The sequence below is a fragment of the Sinocyclocheilus grahami genome, unplaced genomic scaffold (assembly GCF_001515645.1).
Source record: "Sinocyclocheilus grahami isolate Dianchi unplaced genomic scaffold, SAMN03320097.WGS_v1.1 scaffold689.1, whole genome shotgun sequence".
Taxonomy (NCBI): domain Eukaryota; kingdom Metazoa; phylum Chordata; class Actinopteri; order Cypriniformes; family Cyprinidae; genus Sinocyclocheilus; species Sinocyclocheilus grahami.
The window spans coordinates 384,590-403,875 of NW_015505868.1; the positions used below are offsets into that span (position 1 = coordinate 384,590).

Genomic DNA, 19,286 nt, shown 5'->3' on the forward strand with positions numbered 1-19,286 from the left:
TGTGTGTGTGTGTGTGTGTGTGTGTGTGGGTTTGGCACATGATATCGTCTGCTGATGTCTTGGGTTGTTTTACATGTAGAGTGATGGTCTTAACCTTGGGAATACAGTTGCAACCGTTTTTTTCCGTCTAGTATGCTATTGCAGATGTTGGTATCATTTTTTCCTTCTCTCTAATTCACTCAAATATTCATGTCATCCCTCCATTTTTCTCCCCCTCCTTCATATTCCTCTCACCTCTCTCTCTCCGTTCACTCTCTGCTCCGTATCTGTCCGTCTCACACATACCAACACACACACACACACACACACACACACACACACAGCACTCTCTGCCTGTCAGTTACACTCCCTCCACACACACACACAGACACACACACACACACACACGTCTCTAAATGGATTCTTGCGGAGAGGGGCCGTCCAGAGCATCAATATCAGTCAGCTGTGACACTGCAGTCTCAGTGCAGCGTTTAATAGGTTAGAGCTGTCTTACCCCCCTGCTTCCTTGATCAAGGGCACGGTGCATGCAAAATAACATGCACACAAACGGTATGAATTCCCTTGAAATGCATGTAAACAGACCTTTATGCTTTCTGGAATGACTCAATCACAAAATCATCCTCATAGTATCTCATAAACACAGGTTCTCATATAAAACGCAACACACACTGCATATGCACAAAGTGTCGTCATCATAAACACAGGAGCATGTTGAGTATGGCATAAACACAAGTTTTGTGCACTTCTTGATTTCGACTCAACATGCAGCCCCTGTTTAGCACATTGTAGAATGTCTCAATCACAAAATCTTCCTCATAGTATCACCTAAGCACAGGTTAGCACACACTGAATATGCATAATGCGTCTTTAACATAAACGCAAGCGCATTGAGTCTAGCTTTGTGTTTTGCGCTCTAAATATAGCTCTGATATATTCCAGCTGCATATCCATACATAAAAACAGAGCGTGATTCACATCTAGACTGAATATTAAAAATGCCTTTCTTATTGTTAAAACATGCATAAACTCTTAAAAATAAAGGTTCTTTATGGTTCCATGAAGAACCGTTAGCATCAATGGAACCTTTCCATTCCACAAAGTGGAAAAAGGTTCTTTAGAATATTAAAATGTTCTTTGCATTAAGGAAAAATGGTTCACTGAAACTCAGAATGGTTCTTTTATGGCATCGCCATAGAATTCCCCCCTAGGAACCTTTATTTTTAAGAGTGTATGAGCTTGTACTACATACTAAGTACAGTGTTGACATGAACACAATGTGTTCATAATATAACACTCTCATATATTATCTGTTGCTAGCTCTGTAGTGTTTGGAATGGGATTCGCAGGCTCTGAGCGCAACGGCAAACACATGGGCATCCTGCTATCCAACACGCCCCCCTGTCCCCATGCATGCAGCTCTGGAGACGCACCGCAGCGCTCCGTCCCGCACTCATCCGTCCATCCATCCACTCGCACTGACATTGAGCCCCTTAAATGCGGAGAAACATGCATCTCTACCTGCGGCGGTGCCTGTGCCTGGATCCCGGTCCTCTGGATCAGGGCTGCAGCCTCCTGCGACATGGAAAATGGCAGATATTCCCTGTCAGTGGCAGACTTGTCTCTCTCTCTCTCTCTCTCTCCTGCGTGTGTAGTCGCTCTCGGTCTATTTCACTATCATCCTTCCCTTTCCTGCCATGTTCGGAGTGGGGCGGGGGCTGGGGGTGGGCCGTATGGGGTTGGGGGTGCTGTTTGGAGGAGAGGAAAGGAGCGTAAAGGAGAGAAAGGGGGCTCAGGGGGATAAGAAAGCAATTAGAGGGCAGTCCTCTCTTACTTCCAGATGGAATGTATAATGGAATTAGCTCAGGGGGCTCGCAGCCCGTCCGCAAGCCAGTGAGAGATGGATGGAGCGAATGTATGTGTGAATGCTGATTTGTGAAGGGGGGAGTCAATTGGAGACCACCTGCTCTAGCTGGGAGAGAGAGAGAGAGAGAGAGCGAGAGGACAGAGATGGAGGGGAAAGATGTCAGCTTCAAAGGCTGTCTCACAGGTTAGCGATCTCTCATCAGAGCCGCTGCTGAAGCGTGCGTGTGTGTGTGTGTGTGTGTGAGTCAAGAGAAAGAGTGCGGCGTGGAAGAGGCATGAGTTGAAAGAGTTCACTCAGATGAGGAGAGACCCATAGGAAAGAAAAATCACAAATGAGATCTCTTGAATTTTTCAATTATTTTTTCCGTGACAGCCCTGAGATTGGATAGAGAACAAATGGACACCCCGTGAAATCGAAATGGGAGTTTTGTGGTCATTTATATGCTAGTGTACTCCTAAACATGGACGTAATTAACATTTAGCAACATTTCAAATCTGCAACCGGGCCGATGACTCATACGGCACTCGCAGGCATATGCAAATTTCCGTCCAATCAGATGGTCTTTAAAGTGAGAATGTCCCTCCCCCAAGTCACCTGCAAACGATTAGCAATAACAAGTAGCAAAACATGGTTCATGGCTGAAACATAAACAAAAAGACTGTTGGCTGTTTAAAGAAACACGGAGGCTGGAGAGATTTTTATGATGCAGAGGCTCGTGCCAGTGACTATGAAAGTGTGTGTGTCTGTGTCCTCACTGACAAGATAAGAAGTGTGTGCACTTGTGAGATTGCACCATGAATAAAAATAAGCCGAGCATACTAAAACCTTTCTGCCTATAATTGCAAGTCCACCTCTTTGTACTCTCTTTAGCGCTATCAAATCAGAATCCAGAATGCAGTCATCAGTATCACTGCACAACAACCTTATTCATCTCTGTCGTGAGTGCAACATTCACATTAAACAGCCGGTCTATATTAAACGACTAGATCGTGCTCTGACACTGCCTGACAGTATTTCTCTCTTGAAGTTTACCGTCTGAGCCCAGCAGAGTAACCGATTGATTTGGGATTTCATTTCTCTCCAGACACGCGCCACTGTGCGACCCTGACGACGCAAGACCAGACTGATGTTTTACATGCGGATTTTGTATCTACACCAAGTCATTCAATACTTTGCACGAATCTGCTCTTATTTGACTTAAAATTTTTTGATGGCATCACATTTAAAATAAAATAATGTAAACATTTAAATAAAAAAGTCATTGAAAGAAACATTGAAAGAATCTGCTCTTATTTTATTTTTCAGTGAAATTTAATGTATGTAAAACAACCTCCAAAAATAAAATGAATTAATGAATGAGTAAATCATCATACAAGTATAATAAATGCAATCCATTAAGACTCTATATTCTCTATATTATATGCATACTATATACATTCTGCATATGCATACTAATCCTTCTTAATCGTTTTTTTTTACTTGAAGTCTTCCATACATTCCTATATGATTTATAAAGGTGCATCACATCATAGATAGATGGATGGATGGATGGATGGATGGATAGATAGATGATTGGATGGATGGATGGATGGATGGACGTTTCTTTCTTCTTCTCCATTTACTTGCTCTTTTTAACAGTGAATAGATGCCTGACACAGAGGGATCATGGTAATGAGTGCTGGATAAGGAGAGAGAGGGATCTTTGGGTCAGACGCTCTCATGAGCACATGAGCCTCATGATCAATGGAGAGGAAAGAGTGTGTGTGTGTGTGTGTGTGTTGGGGGAGAGGGTGTCTCACTGTTACCATAGAGACAAGAGGACAGTGGTCTTGAACATCACTACTGAGCAGGAGGGATGCTCATACAAGCTGTGGGAAAGGTTATAAACGCTGGTGTGCATGAAAATAAAGGTTCGGATAAGACGGAGGACATGGTTGTATTGAGGTAGAGTTAAAGCTAGTCAATTACTAGTGCAATAATAAACATTTCAAACACTTGATATAGAAGGTCCAAATACATTTGTGTTGGCTTTGTAGCTACTGCATTAACGTGAAAAGGCTCAGTCGATTTTTGGCTTCCACGTCGAAATCTGAATTTGTTTTGCGACACCAGCTAAACACCCTTCGGCTCAGCCACGCCCCAAACACAGGCTCGAGCCCCTGCCCCTTTAATCCGAGTGTGACCCCAGCTACCCCCGGACCGTGAGTTATACCGAGGGGAGAAACCAATATCGCATCTCTTCAATTTGAATTAATGCAACTATACATGTTTCAATTGGTTGCAAATTCACCTAGCTTGATATGCACCCTCAGGGCTGATGTAAATGTAGCTCATAAGTAATCAAATGCCACACAATCAAGCCATCTGTCTGTCTGATGATTATGCAGGACCTGTTTACATGATTTGTATATTAATTTGTCACCGTCACAGTATGAACACTCCAAATCAGACCACTCAAACCTCTTTAATATTAAATCCCTTATGAAAATCAACCACGGTTATATTGCAGTGAAAGTAATCGTGATTTTTTTTGGCGTATTGATTTTCATTTGTATAACCATAGTTTTACTACAAATACCATGGTTAGTGTTGCAAAATCATGCTACACTATAGGTGACATATCATGAAAATCTGACTTCTTCAGGTTGTAAGTGCTAAAAAGATGTGAAAAAGATGAACCCAGTAACTTTGTTTGGGGAAGCCTTTTTCTGCAAGCGTCTGAGAAAACCAGCGGGTCTGATTTCGTGGCAAAGGGATCTCATTATAATATTACCGCCTCTTAATCTGTAAGTTTACACCCACGGCGCCTTCATCAGCGACAACGGTGTACTAGCTCTAATGCCATGGAGAAAGTTTGAGTGAAGCATGCTAACTGTTCTGTGTTTGGCTGCAGAGACGAGCACAGAACACTGTTTAGAGTCCCAGCCTCAGAGGAGACGAGAGCAGTGCATTTATTGATTTATTTACTGTATATTACTGCTGCCACACAGATCTAAAATAAACATGTGATTTATTTCCCAGCTGTTTACCTTCACAGACATAACCCACTGTTTTTGTAACTCGTGTGTGTTTTTAAGGTAAACTTGTGTGTGACTGAGAACTTAGTTTAGTGCTCACATGCTGTGACAGCCGCTTTCTGTGCGTGTGCTTCAGATGTGTGTGCTCAGAAAACCTTATATCAGAAGTTTAAACTCATATGGTTTAAAACGCATGATTTCAGCACGATAAACATGATAATCAGAACCAAAACAGATGTTTTAGCAGGTACCTGCTGTAATGGAGCAGCTCTATTCTGGAAAAGGGGGCGGGGACTCCGGGGAGCAGCAGCTCATTTGCATTTAAAGAGACAAGCCCGAAAAACAGCGTGTTTCTGCTTCCACTCAAAATAGGCATTTTCAAAATTATATTATAAATTATCTGTGGAGTATTTTGAGCTGAAACTTCACAGACACATTCTGGGGACACCAGAGACTTATATTACATATTGTAAAAAGGGGCATAATATGTCTCCTTTAGTTTGTGGTGTTACTATGGTAACTATTACTCCATTGCCCTGCAAAAGTAATTTCGACATTGTATAGGAAAATGCATTTAGGGGACAGCAGGGCCACATTTTGGTAATGACTTTTATTAATGACATGTAGATAGAGACATTTACATTTCAATCCTAAATGGCTAAGTCGAAAGCACAGTGAGATCTAATGCAAGCCTCTTTCAGTGTGAAATATCAGCTTTCAGAGTTTGGATATTGCAGGTGGCGCTTTTTAATTTCAGGAAAGGCGAAAAAGGCTTTTTCCCTTTTGAAATGCAACCTGCTGTTTAGCAATTGGGGATGAATACGACATCAACATCTCAGTTTTGTTCACAGGTGAGGCATTGCCTCACAGTGCGCCACAAGCTGTTGCTTGGAGACAGCAGTTGGCCCTTCCGTCATCTTGCCGTCTAATCCGTTCGGCGGGGCGCACAGGGGTCCATTTCAGGACATGAAACACCTCCTACTGTACTCCTCACATGTAAGCCTCAGGATGATTTGGCTTTGTGAAGGAAAAACTAAGCCGAAACAACAGTATCTGCAGGTGCTTTGAAAGCAGTGAGAAGGCGGCATCCCATAGTATTTGGCTGTGCTATGATAATACAGCATATTTATTATTATTAAATTTCTTTTTTGTAAAACGTTGCACCGCCATCCAGTGGTCAAGTAATAAATTGCATGTCCTGCTGCCTCTGATGCACTAAAAATATTTAGGCCTAAATTTAAGATTTATGTATTTGTACTGGATATAAAATGTAAGTTTAAGTCAGTTTAAACAATGACACACTAATAAACTTAATGTGGTGCATATTTGTCAATCATACTTGAAAGATTTATGCAATGCTCCAAATAGACTGAATGTTTGAAAAAGATTTATGTCGATTCGAAGCAATTTGAATGCATTTTGAAAATGTGTTTTTATTTTTTAATCTTTTTTTTAATTATTATAATTTTTTTATACAAAAATATTACCTGTTTCTTACCTGTGTACCTATTTCATCTACAGTATATGACTGACAAATATGCATAACAGTAAGTTTATTAGTTTATCTTAAAACTATGCACTTCAAATGGGTCAAACAACTTAAAAATGATTTTTATTTTATTTAAAAAATATTTTTATTTTTTTGAGTGTACTTCAGATGTTTCAGGGTTTTTTTTGTTTTTTTTTTGACATAAGTGACCCTGGAGCACAAAAGCAGTGTTGAGTCGCTGGGGTATATTTGTAGAAATAGCCAAACATACATTGTATGAGTCAAAATTATAGATTTTTCTTTTATGCCAAAAATCATTAGGATATTAAATAAAGATCATGTTCCATGAAGATATTTTGTAAATGTCCTACCGTAAATATATCAAAACTTAATGTTTGATTAGTAATATGCATTGCTAAGAACTTCATTTGAACAACTTTAAAGATGATTTTCTCAATATTTAGATTTTTTTGCACCCTCAGATTCCAGATTTTCAAATATTGTCCGATCCTAACAAACCATACATCAATGGAAAGCTTATTTATTCAGCTTTCAGATGATTCATACATCTCAATTTTGACACTTATGACTGGTTTTGTGCTCCAGGGTCACAATTGTAAAATGTAATATTTTAAACATTGCTGTTTATCAATGGTGACACCAACAGACTAGAACTTCATCTTCATGGTGCCAACAGAAAGGTTTCTACTTTAAGGTCACGGTGACATTCCTGCGTGTCCTGTAACTGCCTCAGCATGTTAATGATTATAACATAATAGAAGTGAATATAGCAGGATATGGGTGTGAGAGATAGAGGATTTATGGATTAGAGGGGTATTACGTATGTATCGTCTCTAAATATATGTCTGTATGTGACCTGGCAGAGTGTCTGAATAAGCACAGAGCTGATAAATCTCATTTCACAGATAGTCCAGCAGTTGTGAGTTTAAGATATTCAAATGCAGCCACAATATTTTCTTCACAGACTTCATTTGAGATGTATTGTATGGAATGTTACAGGCTTAATACGGGTTGAGCTCTAGTACCACAGACAATGAGGTCAATGCTAGGCCCCTCAGTTTGTAAAAACATAATCATGCACGAGACCAGACAAAAATCACTTACTGGCATTAGTTTTGATCTAATATTGAATAACTCCTGTTATGAAACTGGTCGATCTGGTAACTTTATACGCACAAGGATATCAGAAAGCGACTGTTCAAACAGAGAAAAGTCTGAACATAATATGTAGTTACATCTGTAACCGCTTGTGAAATAGAAGTACACTTCAGCATATTTCTAAAAAGAGTACTTGTTACTGAAATAATATACTAAACTGAGTGTAACGTTTTTGTACATTTGTGTTATTTGCAATTAAATGAAAATGTATTATAGTTTAAATTGATATTAGACTGAAATAATATACTAAACTGAGTGTAAAGTTTTTGTACATTTAACTGTGTGTTATTTGCAATTAAATGAAAATGTATTATAGTTTAAATTGATATTAAATGCAGTTAGTTGAACTTTAGAGTGGTGCCTGACCCACTTAAATATGACTTAATACATCTTTATTTGTATATAAGTTATAAGTATCCTGCTGAACGTACTGAGAAGTATTTATAGTAAACTGTTATGTGTTTAAATATATATGCATTTACACATTTATAATGCTGAAGTTGCAATTTAGTACTGTATTAAGTAATTCATATTTAATAATACACTTGTTCAAATTACCACGACCATTGCGGCGTCCAATGTGACCGAGGCTTAACTTGAATCTGGAACATTCATTAAAATTTTTAGATCCTTCACAATCTCTATTTACTTTGCTCTTTGCACATAAAAGATTTCAACAACATAGCTTCATTTATTGCACACTTTTATCATTTTGCAAACAGATCTTCACAGCAACGATGCCTAAGAGAGGAAAAGAAAACTGAAGCGATTTTTTTTGCTCCAAAATCAGCTTCTTGGATCAATATATCATATTTACAGATATGCACAGAAACACTGAGAGTACTGGGAACATTTTTGAGTCCGTTTGGCAAATAGAAGCCTTGAGCATCACATAATTACTTACTGCCAATAAAAAAACACACCTTTGAGTCTTACATAGTTTAACACCTAAAAAGTCAGTTTGTGAATAATCCCAAAACATTCAAGTTTCTTGAGCATTGCACAGGCACTGGGGTTAAACACAAAACACACATGTGGCCCCACACTTTACACAGAGCAGCCAGACCATCATCAAATCATCTTTACAATGTCTGTGAGGAACAGGGACTTCATTTAAAGCCTCCCAAAAAGACCTAAAACCCCAATAAGATTTCCTCACAAATGAACTCACTCTTAAAAAATAGTCATGTGTTGTATGTTAAAAGCTCACATTGCTGTCTACTTCATAAAGGTTCATTTAGCAACAAACTAAAACTTCTTTAAAGTGTGATGGCATGAATATGAGTGAATGAACGAGACTGGAAGTGGCAACCACCACTGCTAGAAAGATTAAAGGCACTCTATTGCCTTTTTGGCCATAGTTTACACAATACAAAAGAAGCTTAAAACTTGTTTAATGACTTTTGTTGAAAGGTCAGTATATGTGACTAACGCCGAAAAACTGAACAAAACAGTGGGAAGGAAATAATGTCATATTATAAAAAAAATCAATCACCATTACACCGTGTCCTAACCACAAGTAATTTGCTAATCAGTGCTGGATTCATGAATGGTTCTTAAGACTAATGTTTATCTTCTTATTTTGTAACCTAAGAAAAAAGTAAGAACGTTTTAGTCAAAAACACATTTTTTAAAAAATATTTTTCTACAGGCAAAACTTGAAGAATTTGAATTCATGAAAATAATATTTTAGTAACCATTGTAAATAACCCTCTATTTAGGATAACCTCCATATGATCTTAAATCCACAAAGGCAAGATGTGTAACTAATTTACTGGGTTGTTTCAAATATTAAGCAATATTAAGAAATACCTTATAATATCCATATAAGACAGCACTGATCGATAAACAATGTTCGGTCGTGATTATGTGTGCATGACTTTTTATTGAATTCCAAATTCAGTAACAACTCCACAAAAAGTACTCAAATAGGGAACTCATTTTTATTAGTAATTGATTATGACATTACTTCTTCCGATTATTTTCATGAATCCGGCCCCAGAACACACATGCATTCTATTCAGCTCGGAAAGTCAAAATTTCTTATTTCTTAAAATTTCTTATCTTATTTTGGAAAAGTGCAATGGAATGCTACTTCCAACTTAAAGGGCTAGTTCACCCAAAAATGAAAATTCTATCATTAATTGCTCACCGTTGTGTCGTTCCAAACCCGTACGACCTTCGTTCATCTTCGGAACACAAATTAAGATATTTTTGAGGAAATCCGAGAGCTTTCTGACCTTCCATTGACAGCAAAGGTATTACTACATTCAAAGCCCAGAAACATAGTTAGGGACATTATTCAAAATTATGGTTGAACCACTGATGTCACATGGACTATTTTAACAATGTCCTTAATACCTTTTTGGGCCTTTAACGTGGTAGTTACCTTGCTGTCTATGCAGGGTCAGAAAGCTCTCGGATTTCATCAAAAATATCTTAAATTGTGTTCCGAAGATGAACGAAGGTCTTGCGGGTTTGCAACGACACGAGGGGGAGTAATTAATGACAGAATTATCATTTTTGGGTGAACTATCCCTTTAAGGAGATTTGTGTACAGTAGATTAGGGTGTATGATCACACAAAAATTGCGGCACACAGGGAGATGTAAAACACGGTGATTGATCCTCTCTGGTAATAATCACAGAACACTGGTGGCCATCGTGTAACCATGGAACACCTGCAAAGCTAACAAGAGCATTTGGTTTTCTATGTCATGTTCTGAACACTGACCAGTGAAACGGATGAGAGATCAGATCCCACTTCTGACTGGTCTCGTTGGTCAGCTGGTTAGGACAAAAACTCTTTTTAACATGAAAGAACTTTGCTTGTTGTTTCCTCTTAGGACACGGTGTCAGTTCCCCTACACATCCTATTGGTTTGTTTCATTCCCTCGAGCCTGTGCCCTACTCATGTCCTTAATACCTTTTTGGGCCTTTAACGTGGTAGTTACCTTGCTGTCTATGCAGGGTCAGAAAGCTCTCGGATTTCATCAAAAATATCTTAAATTGTGTTCCGAAGATGAACGAAGGTCTTGCGGGTTTGCAACGACACGAGGGGGAGTAATTAATGACAGAATTATCATTTTTGGGTGAACTATCCCTTTAAGGAGATTTGTGTACAGTAGATTAGGGTGTATGATCACACAAAAATTGCGGCACACAGGGAGATGTAAAACACGGTGATTGATCCTCTCTGGTAATAATCACAGAACACTGGTGGCCATCGTGTAACCATGGAACACCTGCAAAGCTAACAAGAGCATTTGGTTTTCTATGTCATGTTCTGAACACTGACCAGTGAAACGGATGAGAGATCAGATCCCACTTCTGACTGGTCTCGTTGGTCAGCTGGTTAGGACAAAAACTCTTTTTAACATGAAAGAACTTTGCTTGTTGTTTCCTCTTAGGACACGGTGTCAGTTCCCCTACACATCCTATTGGTTTGTTTCATTCCCTCGAGCCTGTGCCCTACTCTATAATTAAGCACTGAAATCACTCCACCAGCGGAGACATGAGAAACCTGCAGCGTGAAGTACAACTAACATCATTATGAACTTACGCTAGCATAGCATCAGCCGATCCTTAAGGTTCTCATTAAGAGAAAGCAGGTGTATTCAGCATGAGGCCTGAGATGGGAAACACTGACTGTGGGCACAGGAACCAATCAGCGTGATTCTCTCGTTCTCCGCGGAGACATTTAAACACGTGCTTCACTGCTGAATAACCTCAAATGAAGCGCACACTTCACCTCTGAATTTCCCTAAGTGAAAGAACAAATGAGCCGGATCTGACACGATGACTGAAGGCGATGACTGGTAGGAAATTATGTTGAATTGTGAACGCACAGGGAAGGAGGATGTGTTTAAGCATCCTCGCGCAGTAGTACTATTACTATTAAAGCTCGTTTACGTGCCCTTATGTCGAAGACCTTCATGAGCACAGTAAATAACAGTTGTGTGTTTGAATATATAGATCGGAGTACCAAAACCACAATCAAATCTGTTCCAACTTTTGGTTCCAACTCTTCTGTACACTCCCCAACTCGAAATATGCAAATGTAATAAATTATATCAGCAGACTTGTCGAACAAACCAGGTTGCAACAGAAAAGCCTGTACTGCAGCTCCGAGCACAGCTCAAACACAAGCCATCCAGAAACAACTCCTTCATCCCAGAGTTCCTCTGATAGCTGTCAGCTGCGTCACATATGATAGGGTGGCTCCTCAGAGGCATTGGTGGTGTGGAATTCACTGAATTCAGAGTGTGACTCGAGCACAAGCCTCAGTGGGGCTCATGGCGGGGAATTGACTGGAGGGAACACTACCTCCCTCTATGCACCTGGTGGTGGTGCGAGGAGGGCTGTCCCTCCAGGTCGTTCTCCACCACTGATAAGAAGCCTTCTTTCTCCGCGCAGTCGGCCAGCACCTTGAGCACCAGGCGCAGGCGGCGGTCCATGGCCTCCAAGTGGGGCCGGATGAGTATAGGTGCCAACTGGTCCTGCAGTAGCGATTCCTCCATTAGAGAGCTCAGCTTGAACTCCTCTTTAGCCAACAGCTGTAGCCGCAGGTACGTCGACCTCTTCACTCTGAGAGAGAGAACGGTAGAAGGTATAACTCCGCATCAGCTGATCTGTTTAGTATACAGAGCTCTATGAAAATACAGGCGGAATTGTAAAATCCATTAACTGGATTTATTTTAAAACGAGTGCCAAATGAGCATTATTAGAACAGTGTGTTGTTCGCGAGATTCTGCGAAAGACACAAGGCGCGAGTGCAATGGGCAAATGTCTAGCGAATGTTTACATAGAAAAACAATGAAAAAGTAGTGCAGTGGAATGCAAAACGTGTTTTTGTGTGAATGGCCCCTTAGAATAGCAAAATTAGCCACATTCAAAATGTTAGCAACAAAGTGGTGTGTACTATGACCAGCTTGCAGAATTATGCAAATTGGGACACAGTCAGTGTTTTTTGCAACCATTCATATACGTAGATTGTTCTAGCAAGAATAACATCAGCCACAGGAAATAAATGTAAATGTGCAATAAAGGATACAGCTAGAATAACAGAGCACAGCAGACAGAAGGATGTGGTTGTGTTGGTGCTATACTGAATTACTGCACTGCAGTCACTCTCTCAGTTGGGAGGCTATTGCCTCAATTCAAGAGATGTCTGAAAGTGGAGAAAAACAATCTTACCTGCAGCACTGAGACAAAGGGACCAGGATGGACATTTCATCATGTGAATGCTTTCCAAATCTGAGGGGTTAGAGAGAAACAGAAGTCAAATGTCTGATATTTTTAAATGGTTCTCTTGTGAAAAAGTGTGCTTAATTGTATTGAATATGCACTTTTAGCGTATTTCAAATCTATACAGAGCTCTATGAAAATACAGGCGGAATTGTAAAATCCATTAACTGGATTTATTTTAAAACGAGTGCCAAATGAGCATTATTAGAGCAGTGTGTTGTTCGCGAGATTCTGCGAAAGACACAAGGCGCGAGTGCAACGGGCAAATGTCTAGCGAATGTTTACATAGAAAAACAATGAAAAAGTAGTGCAGTGGAATGCAAAACGTGTTTTGTGTGAATGGCCCCTTAGAATAGCAAAATTAGCCACATTCAAAATGTTAGCAACAAAGTGGTGTATACTATGACCAGCTTGCAGAATTATGCAAATTGGGACACAGTCAGTGTTTTTTGCAACCATTCATATACGTAGATTGTTCTAGCAAGAATAACATCAGCCACAGGAAATAAATGTAAATGTGCAATAAAGGATACAGCTAGAATAACAGAGCACAGCAGACAGAAGGATGTGGTTGTGTTGGTGCTATACTGAATTACTGCACTGCAGTCACTCTCTCAGTTGGGAGGCTATTGCCTCAATTCAAGAGATGTCTGAAAGTGGAGAAAAACAATCTTACCTGCAGCACTGAGACAAAGGGACCAGGATGGACATTTCATCATGTGAATGCTTTCCAAATCTGAGGGGTTAGAGAGAAACAGAAGTCAAATGTCTGATATTTTTAAATGGTTCTCTTGTGAAAAAGTGTGCTTAATTGTATTGAATATGCACTTTTAGCGTATTTCAAATCTTAAAAGCATTTTTTTAAAACTACTTGCAGATAATGTAATATTAATGAAATAAAAGGCCACTTAAGTACACTTAGGGTGTACTCACACTATGCGTTTTGAACCGGTTCGTTTCGCTGTCCCTGGCCCGGCTGGAAGAGGTGGGCCAGGGCACGGTTCGGTTGGGCTCGGTATGCATGCAGTGTGAGCGCTAACCGTGCCGGAGCACGGAACAGATACTATTTTGTGTGCGCTACTGCCATCATTACAACCGCAAACATATACTATTACTACTATTATATATAATCGTGCTCGGGCTCGGTTCAAGGCAACCGTGCCTAGTGTGAGTACACCCTTAAAGAGAGACACTTTCATGTCTCCGAGCGCTCCTCCCACAGTGATAAAATATTGGGGAGTTACTCGTTCAGTGGCCAGATTAAAGCTGGATTAGCTACAGGAGCAAGAGACCCCCAAACGGTCCAAACTAGATGACAGGTTTCTGTCAGGGGCTCAGGGGGAGGGACCTCAGCGATGGTATCTCCCCTTATTTGATGTTCTCCATGATGAGATAACTAGTTCATGGAGTAAGCAATATTCGTCCCATGTCTTTGTGCCCTCAACGACGATTTATTTGACTATCGTGGATGCAAAGGCACGGGGCTACATGATGATGCCCCAGGAGGAAGAGACGCAAGCAGGCTATCTCCCCCCTGCAGTTGCGTCATCACTCAAAAAGCCAATGCTCCCTACCAAGCCATGTAGAGCAACATCTATGGGGATGCGTTTCAGGCAGAGGGTAAGGCTGGTGCTGCCCTGCACACCATGGCGGTTCTGCAGGCATACCAGGCTGACCTGTTAAAGGATCTGAGAGTGAGCGGGGATATTGAGGAGGAAGCATTTTTAGAACTTCGCTGAGCCACAGGTATGACACACCATACAGACCCAGTTCCCTGTCAAGTTGTTTCAGTGCTGGAGTTCCTGCAGGAGAAAATAAATGTCCCCAGGCACATTGGTACTGGTACTCTCAGAGTCTATGAGGCCACCAGTTCAGCTTGCCACGCTCTGATTGATGGGGTCTCTGTGGGAGATCACCCTTCATAGTCGCATGCCTCATTCGAGGAGCTAAGTGGTTGAAGCCGCCCACCAGAGTGACAGTCTCATCGTGGGACTTAGCTGTAATGCATGAGGGTCTGGTTGGGACCTCTTTTGAACCACTAGAGTCAGCGCCTGTCAGGCTTCTGACTCTGAAGATTTTCTTTTTCTCATGGATATTAGTACTCTAAAAAGAATTGGGGATTTGCAAGCTTTGTTAGTCTCACCATCCTCCTTAGACTTGCCAGTCCATGCTCTTCAGATTTAAGTTCACCGAACCAGCCAGTGGAGTAAGTCGGGGCAGCTTTTCAAATGCTATGGGGGCCGCAACCAGGGGGCGGTTGTCACATTTCCCTAGCATTATGAGGCACGCGGTCAAGCTTTGCCTCTAGGAGTTCATTCAACCAGGGGGAGTTGCATCTCCTAAGGCACTTGCAAGAGTTGTCCCCTTGCAGCAAGTGTGTGATGTGGCAGGCAAGTCCTCCCCGCACACGTTCATCAGATTCAATAGTTTGGATGTCCATGCTACTCCGGGCCCACATGTCTTTGAGCCACTTCCCAAAGTCATTTCTGAGACCTCTTCAATGTTTGTGCGCACACACTTATTTTAGTTATTTAAGCCAATTCTTGGCGTGTTTGACACACATGCTTCACAACCGGTCGGAAAAAGAATGTTCTCATAAGCATTAATGAAACGCAGCATCTCATTCCCACTTTTTCAGGGAACAGGGTTACAGTAAAGTAACCCGAGACGTACACTTTAACAATATTTCAAAGACAAAAGAAGTAATTATGAAATTACATATAAAGATACTTAGATGGCTTAAAATGTTAAGCTAATATACATTTAAAATATAATACATTTTCAATTAATTGCAATTAACATGCAAATAAGTGTCCAATATTGCATTAAATTCACACTTCAGTATATTATTTTAAAGTATATAATTACCATATTAAAGAATGCGAAAGTGTACTTTGTTTTTACTAGGGTTAAAGATACTAACACTCTCAACAACCATTTCCAGCATACTTGTAGTGTGATATGCAGTCTCTATAAACTTATTTAAACTTTACCAGACATAAAAGTTAGAACATGAAGAACTCACCAAATTGTACATTCAGGTCTTTATTAAAGACGAAATAAAACCCAGCTCATAACATGGAAACTTAAGTCACTTTTTGTTGTTATACATTCATCTTGCGCTATTACTTTCATATTGGTATGTCAAATTGCACAGCACATTACTGCCGTGGTTCAGTGGGGCATGTTTTTGAAGGCCATATCTTGTCATTTACTGTTATATTTTTATTTATAAGTTATATTATTTTGGTGACACTTTAGAATTTAGTTGACACCTTGCAACATATTTGCAGCAGTAAAACCCCATCAGAAATTCAGTTCAGTATAAATTTAACACAAATAGAAGAAAATACATGTAAATTTTAGTCGGGCCTTAGATTAATCTGGCATTGAGAGACCTATGGCGTTTCACAGTGGCCCACTTGAAGAACTGAGAATGAAAAAGCAGCCACTTCAGCCGAACAGAATGTCAGTTTAATCAAAATGCTTTATCTGTGTGAGCACCTGTGTGACTTCTACCCACTGTGAGCCCTTCAACAGCACACATATTACACCCGGAGACACCACGCCATATCAATCTGACCTTCCACTCAACATCTACATATTCCCGTTTTATAAGATGACACTCTGTTTCCATGGTTGAAAAGGAAGTGGCTGTGGAGTCATGTGGAGCTTTGAGGAGTGAGGTGTGAAGGACGGAGGGGACGTTATACGATAATAAAAATGGCTTACCCTCTGCCGTTGTCCAAATGAATAATGAAAGTCTCATTTCCAAACTTCTCAAAAGTCTCGTAATGGTGGCGATCCATGTTGCCTGTTCAGTGTGGAAAATGGAGAGAGGCAGAGTGAAATACAGGAGGACTGATGTGGGATGTTGAACTTATAACTCTTTCATTCTTTAGTGATGATAAAAGGTAGTCTATCGCTCCTTTAAGTTAAGTTATATTCAACAGATTCCAATTCTGCAGTTGATCACTTTAGTCGTCTTCATGACTAATCAGTTAACACTTGAATCAGAATCTTTATTTATCCACACACAACCAGGGCTTCCATGGTGTTCACACAATGGGCCTCATTCATGAAACATTCGTAAATATAGGAGTAAATTCTGAGCAATTTGCGCGTAAAACGGACCTTCCCGAAAACTCTCCTCCGGATTCACAAACACGTCGTACACATCAGATTTGATAGTTAAACATGTGTATGTTAATGAATTCCAATCATTCGTAAATAGGGCGCTCGTGCACGCTCATTCACAATTAGCATAATCCCCGCCTATGAATTACAGCTACGTAAATTGCGTGTCCAGGAACGCAGTGGAGTATTCTGGTCTACTTTCTCAGGTTTGGCTCCAGTATATTGCATAAATGCAAAAAACACTAATAGGCCATATGCCTAACAATAAATATTCAATAACGTGTGTCCACCAAAGCATTTTTAGCCAGCTGAAAAACTGTCAGGCGCTCTTCTTAAAACGGCCAGTTGGTGGCACAGCGTTTTTCTAGCTGAGAGACGCTTTGGTTAGAGGTCTGCATTCGGCCCTCAGACAGAAGAGGCAGGTTGTCGATGAGTGACGGAGCAGAATAAGGATGGAGCAAAGTGTGGATGCGCTGTCCTTGAAGGACGTTCAACTCGGTTTTGTTTATATTTTGCTTAGCCTATAATTTTAAATGACAGATGTCGTATTTATACATTTTTCTCTGCGACACTTTTCCTACTGTGTTAACAGAAAATGTCAAACGAATTTAGTATTTTGACAAGACGAATAAAAATAGCTAAAAGGCTATTTTTGTACAACCTACATTTTTATTTTTTCTCTCTGCGACACTTTTTCCCTATTGTGTAGTAAATGTTAAACGAATTGTATCCTGACAAGACGAATAAAAATAAGAAATAAATTTTTTGTTTTCTCTGACACTTTTTGTACTACTGTGTTGCATAAAATATTAAACGAATTTCGTGTCTTAAGATAATTCATATAAATTCAAGTCAAAGTCAATAAATTCAAGACTCTTGACAAGACCAATAAAAGAACATACAATTTTGTGCAGACCACACTTTTATTAGTCAGCCTATCTCTCTTTCTTTCAGTAGCGGAAATTTAAATGTGAGATTCTGGAAACGAGATCTAAATTTAGCGGGAACGGTCGGGTCGGGAAGAAAATTATTCTAAGCGGACAGCGGGTGAACAAAGAGTGAATATATAGCGGGAGAGGATGGGTGCGGAATATAACCTTGTGGGAGCGGGACTAAAGAAATAGTCCTGTGCAAACCTCTACTTTGGTTGCTATGATTTGAAATATCCACGGCAGTAACGTATTACTAGTATCTCATTTTGAAGAACATTACTGAATATAAAAATGCAGTAACCAGCAATATTAACTTCTCTATTGTTGTTCAGTTGTTGTACAAGTAGGATGATTGGTCGATTGTCCCGCCCCTCCTCCATTGATTGGACGGCTGAGTAAAAAGCGCTGCGTTTTACCCAAAGCTAAACAGTTTATCAACTCTGTTTTTCAAAAGGCGCAAACGAACTTATTATAATGGAAGTGCTCCCGTGGTAGGGAGCAGGTGTACATTTCTTTCCTACCAACTAACATTTTGAAAATACGAACATTTTCATGAATTCGAAATTTACGTCACAGAACGACTTTACGAACGATTTACACAAAAATCCGTTCTGCTCGTGTTTCATGAATGAGGCGAACTTCTGATGAACAGGGGAAATTCCCCCAGATCAACCCGAGGTTAACAGCCTCGCTCAAGGGCACACGGCTCATGAACGAAACACTCTCAACCTCAGAGACCACCCACAGTCTGCTCATAAACTCACAATTGAGACTTTCTATATTGCAATTGTGACTTTATCTCTCTATTTATATTTCAAAACGGTGACTTTATTTCTCAGATCGGAGTCTTTACACTTCTAGTTGTGACCTTATATTTTGCAGTGTGACCTTTATCACAATGTGACTATACTGTTTTAATCCCACAATGTGACTTTATATCTCCCTATTGAGACTTTACATCTCAAAATTGTAACTTTATTTCTCAAAACTGAGACTTCATACTTTTAGTTAGTGACTTTATTTCTTGCAGTGACATTTTTATCTCACAATGTGACTTTATATACATTTTTATTCCACAATGTTACAATATAACTTTATTATAGTGAGTCATTTTATAACTCTTGTAATTGTGATTTTATGTCTAAAAATTGTGACTGTATTTCTCGAAACTTAAGACTTTATATCTCCCCATTGTGACTTTACATCTCAGTGTGACTGCCTTACCTCACACTGTGACTTCTGCAGTGTGACTTTATATCTCAGTTACTTTTTCATAATCTTGCAGTATCTTTATTTCTTGCGATTTTACTGTATATCTCCCAACAGTGACTTCTGTGCAATTCAACCTTTTTTTTAATCTCGCAATGTAACTTTTTAATATAAGTGTGACTGTTTCTTGTAATTGTGACTTTGTATTTCCCA

At 39.9% G+C, this 19,286-nt stretch overlaps 2 protein-coding genes across 2 annotated transcripts in view; both read right to left on the reverse strand.

Moving 5' to 3' along the window:
* Positions 1-1,626, reverse strand: part of LOC107559528 (retinoic acid-induced protein 1-like) — a 59,886-nt gene extending 58,260 nt beyond the window's left edge. The window contains exon 1 of the mRNA XM_016243387.1: positions 1,519-1,626. Coding sequence (XP_016098873.1) covers positions 1,519-1,581 — 63 coding nt within the window. The 5' untranslated portion in view covers positions 1,582-1,626. The remainder of the gene's footprint in view (positions 1-1,518) is intronic.
* Positions 1,627-10,595: 8,969 nt separating this feature from the next.
* LOC107559519 (extracellular serine/threonine protein kinase FAM20C-like) overlaps positions 10,596-19,286 on the reverse strand; it is a 54,388-nt gene continuing 45,697 nt past the window's right edge. The window contains exons 9-11 of the mRNA XM_016243379.1: positions 16,528-16,609; positions 13,472-13,531; positions 10,596-12,135 (exon numbers count right to left, since the gene is read on the reverse strand). Of these exons, the coding sequence (XP_016098865.1) occupies positions 11,871-12,135; positions 13,472-13,531; positions 16,528-16,609 (407 nt within the window). The 3' untranslated portion in view covers positions 10,596-11,870. The remainder of the gene's footprint in view (positions 12,136-13,471; positions 13,532-16,527; positions 16,610-19,286) is intronic.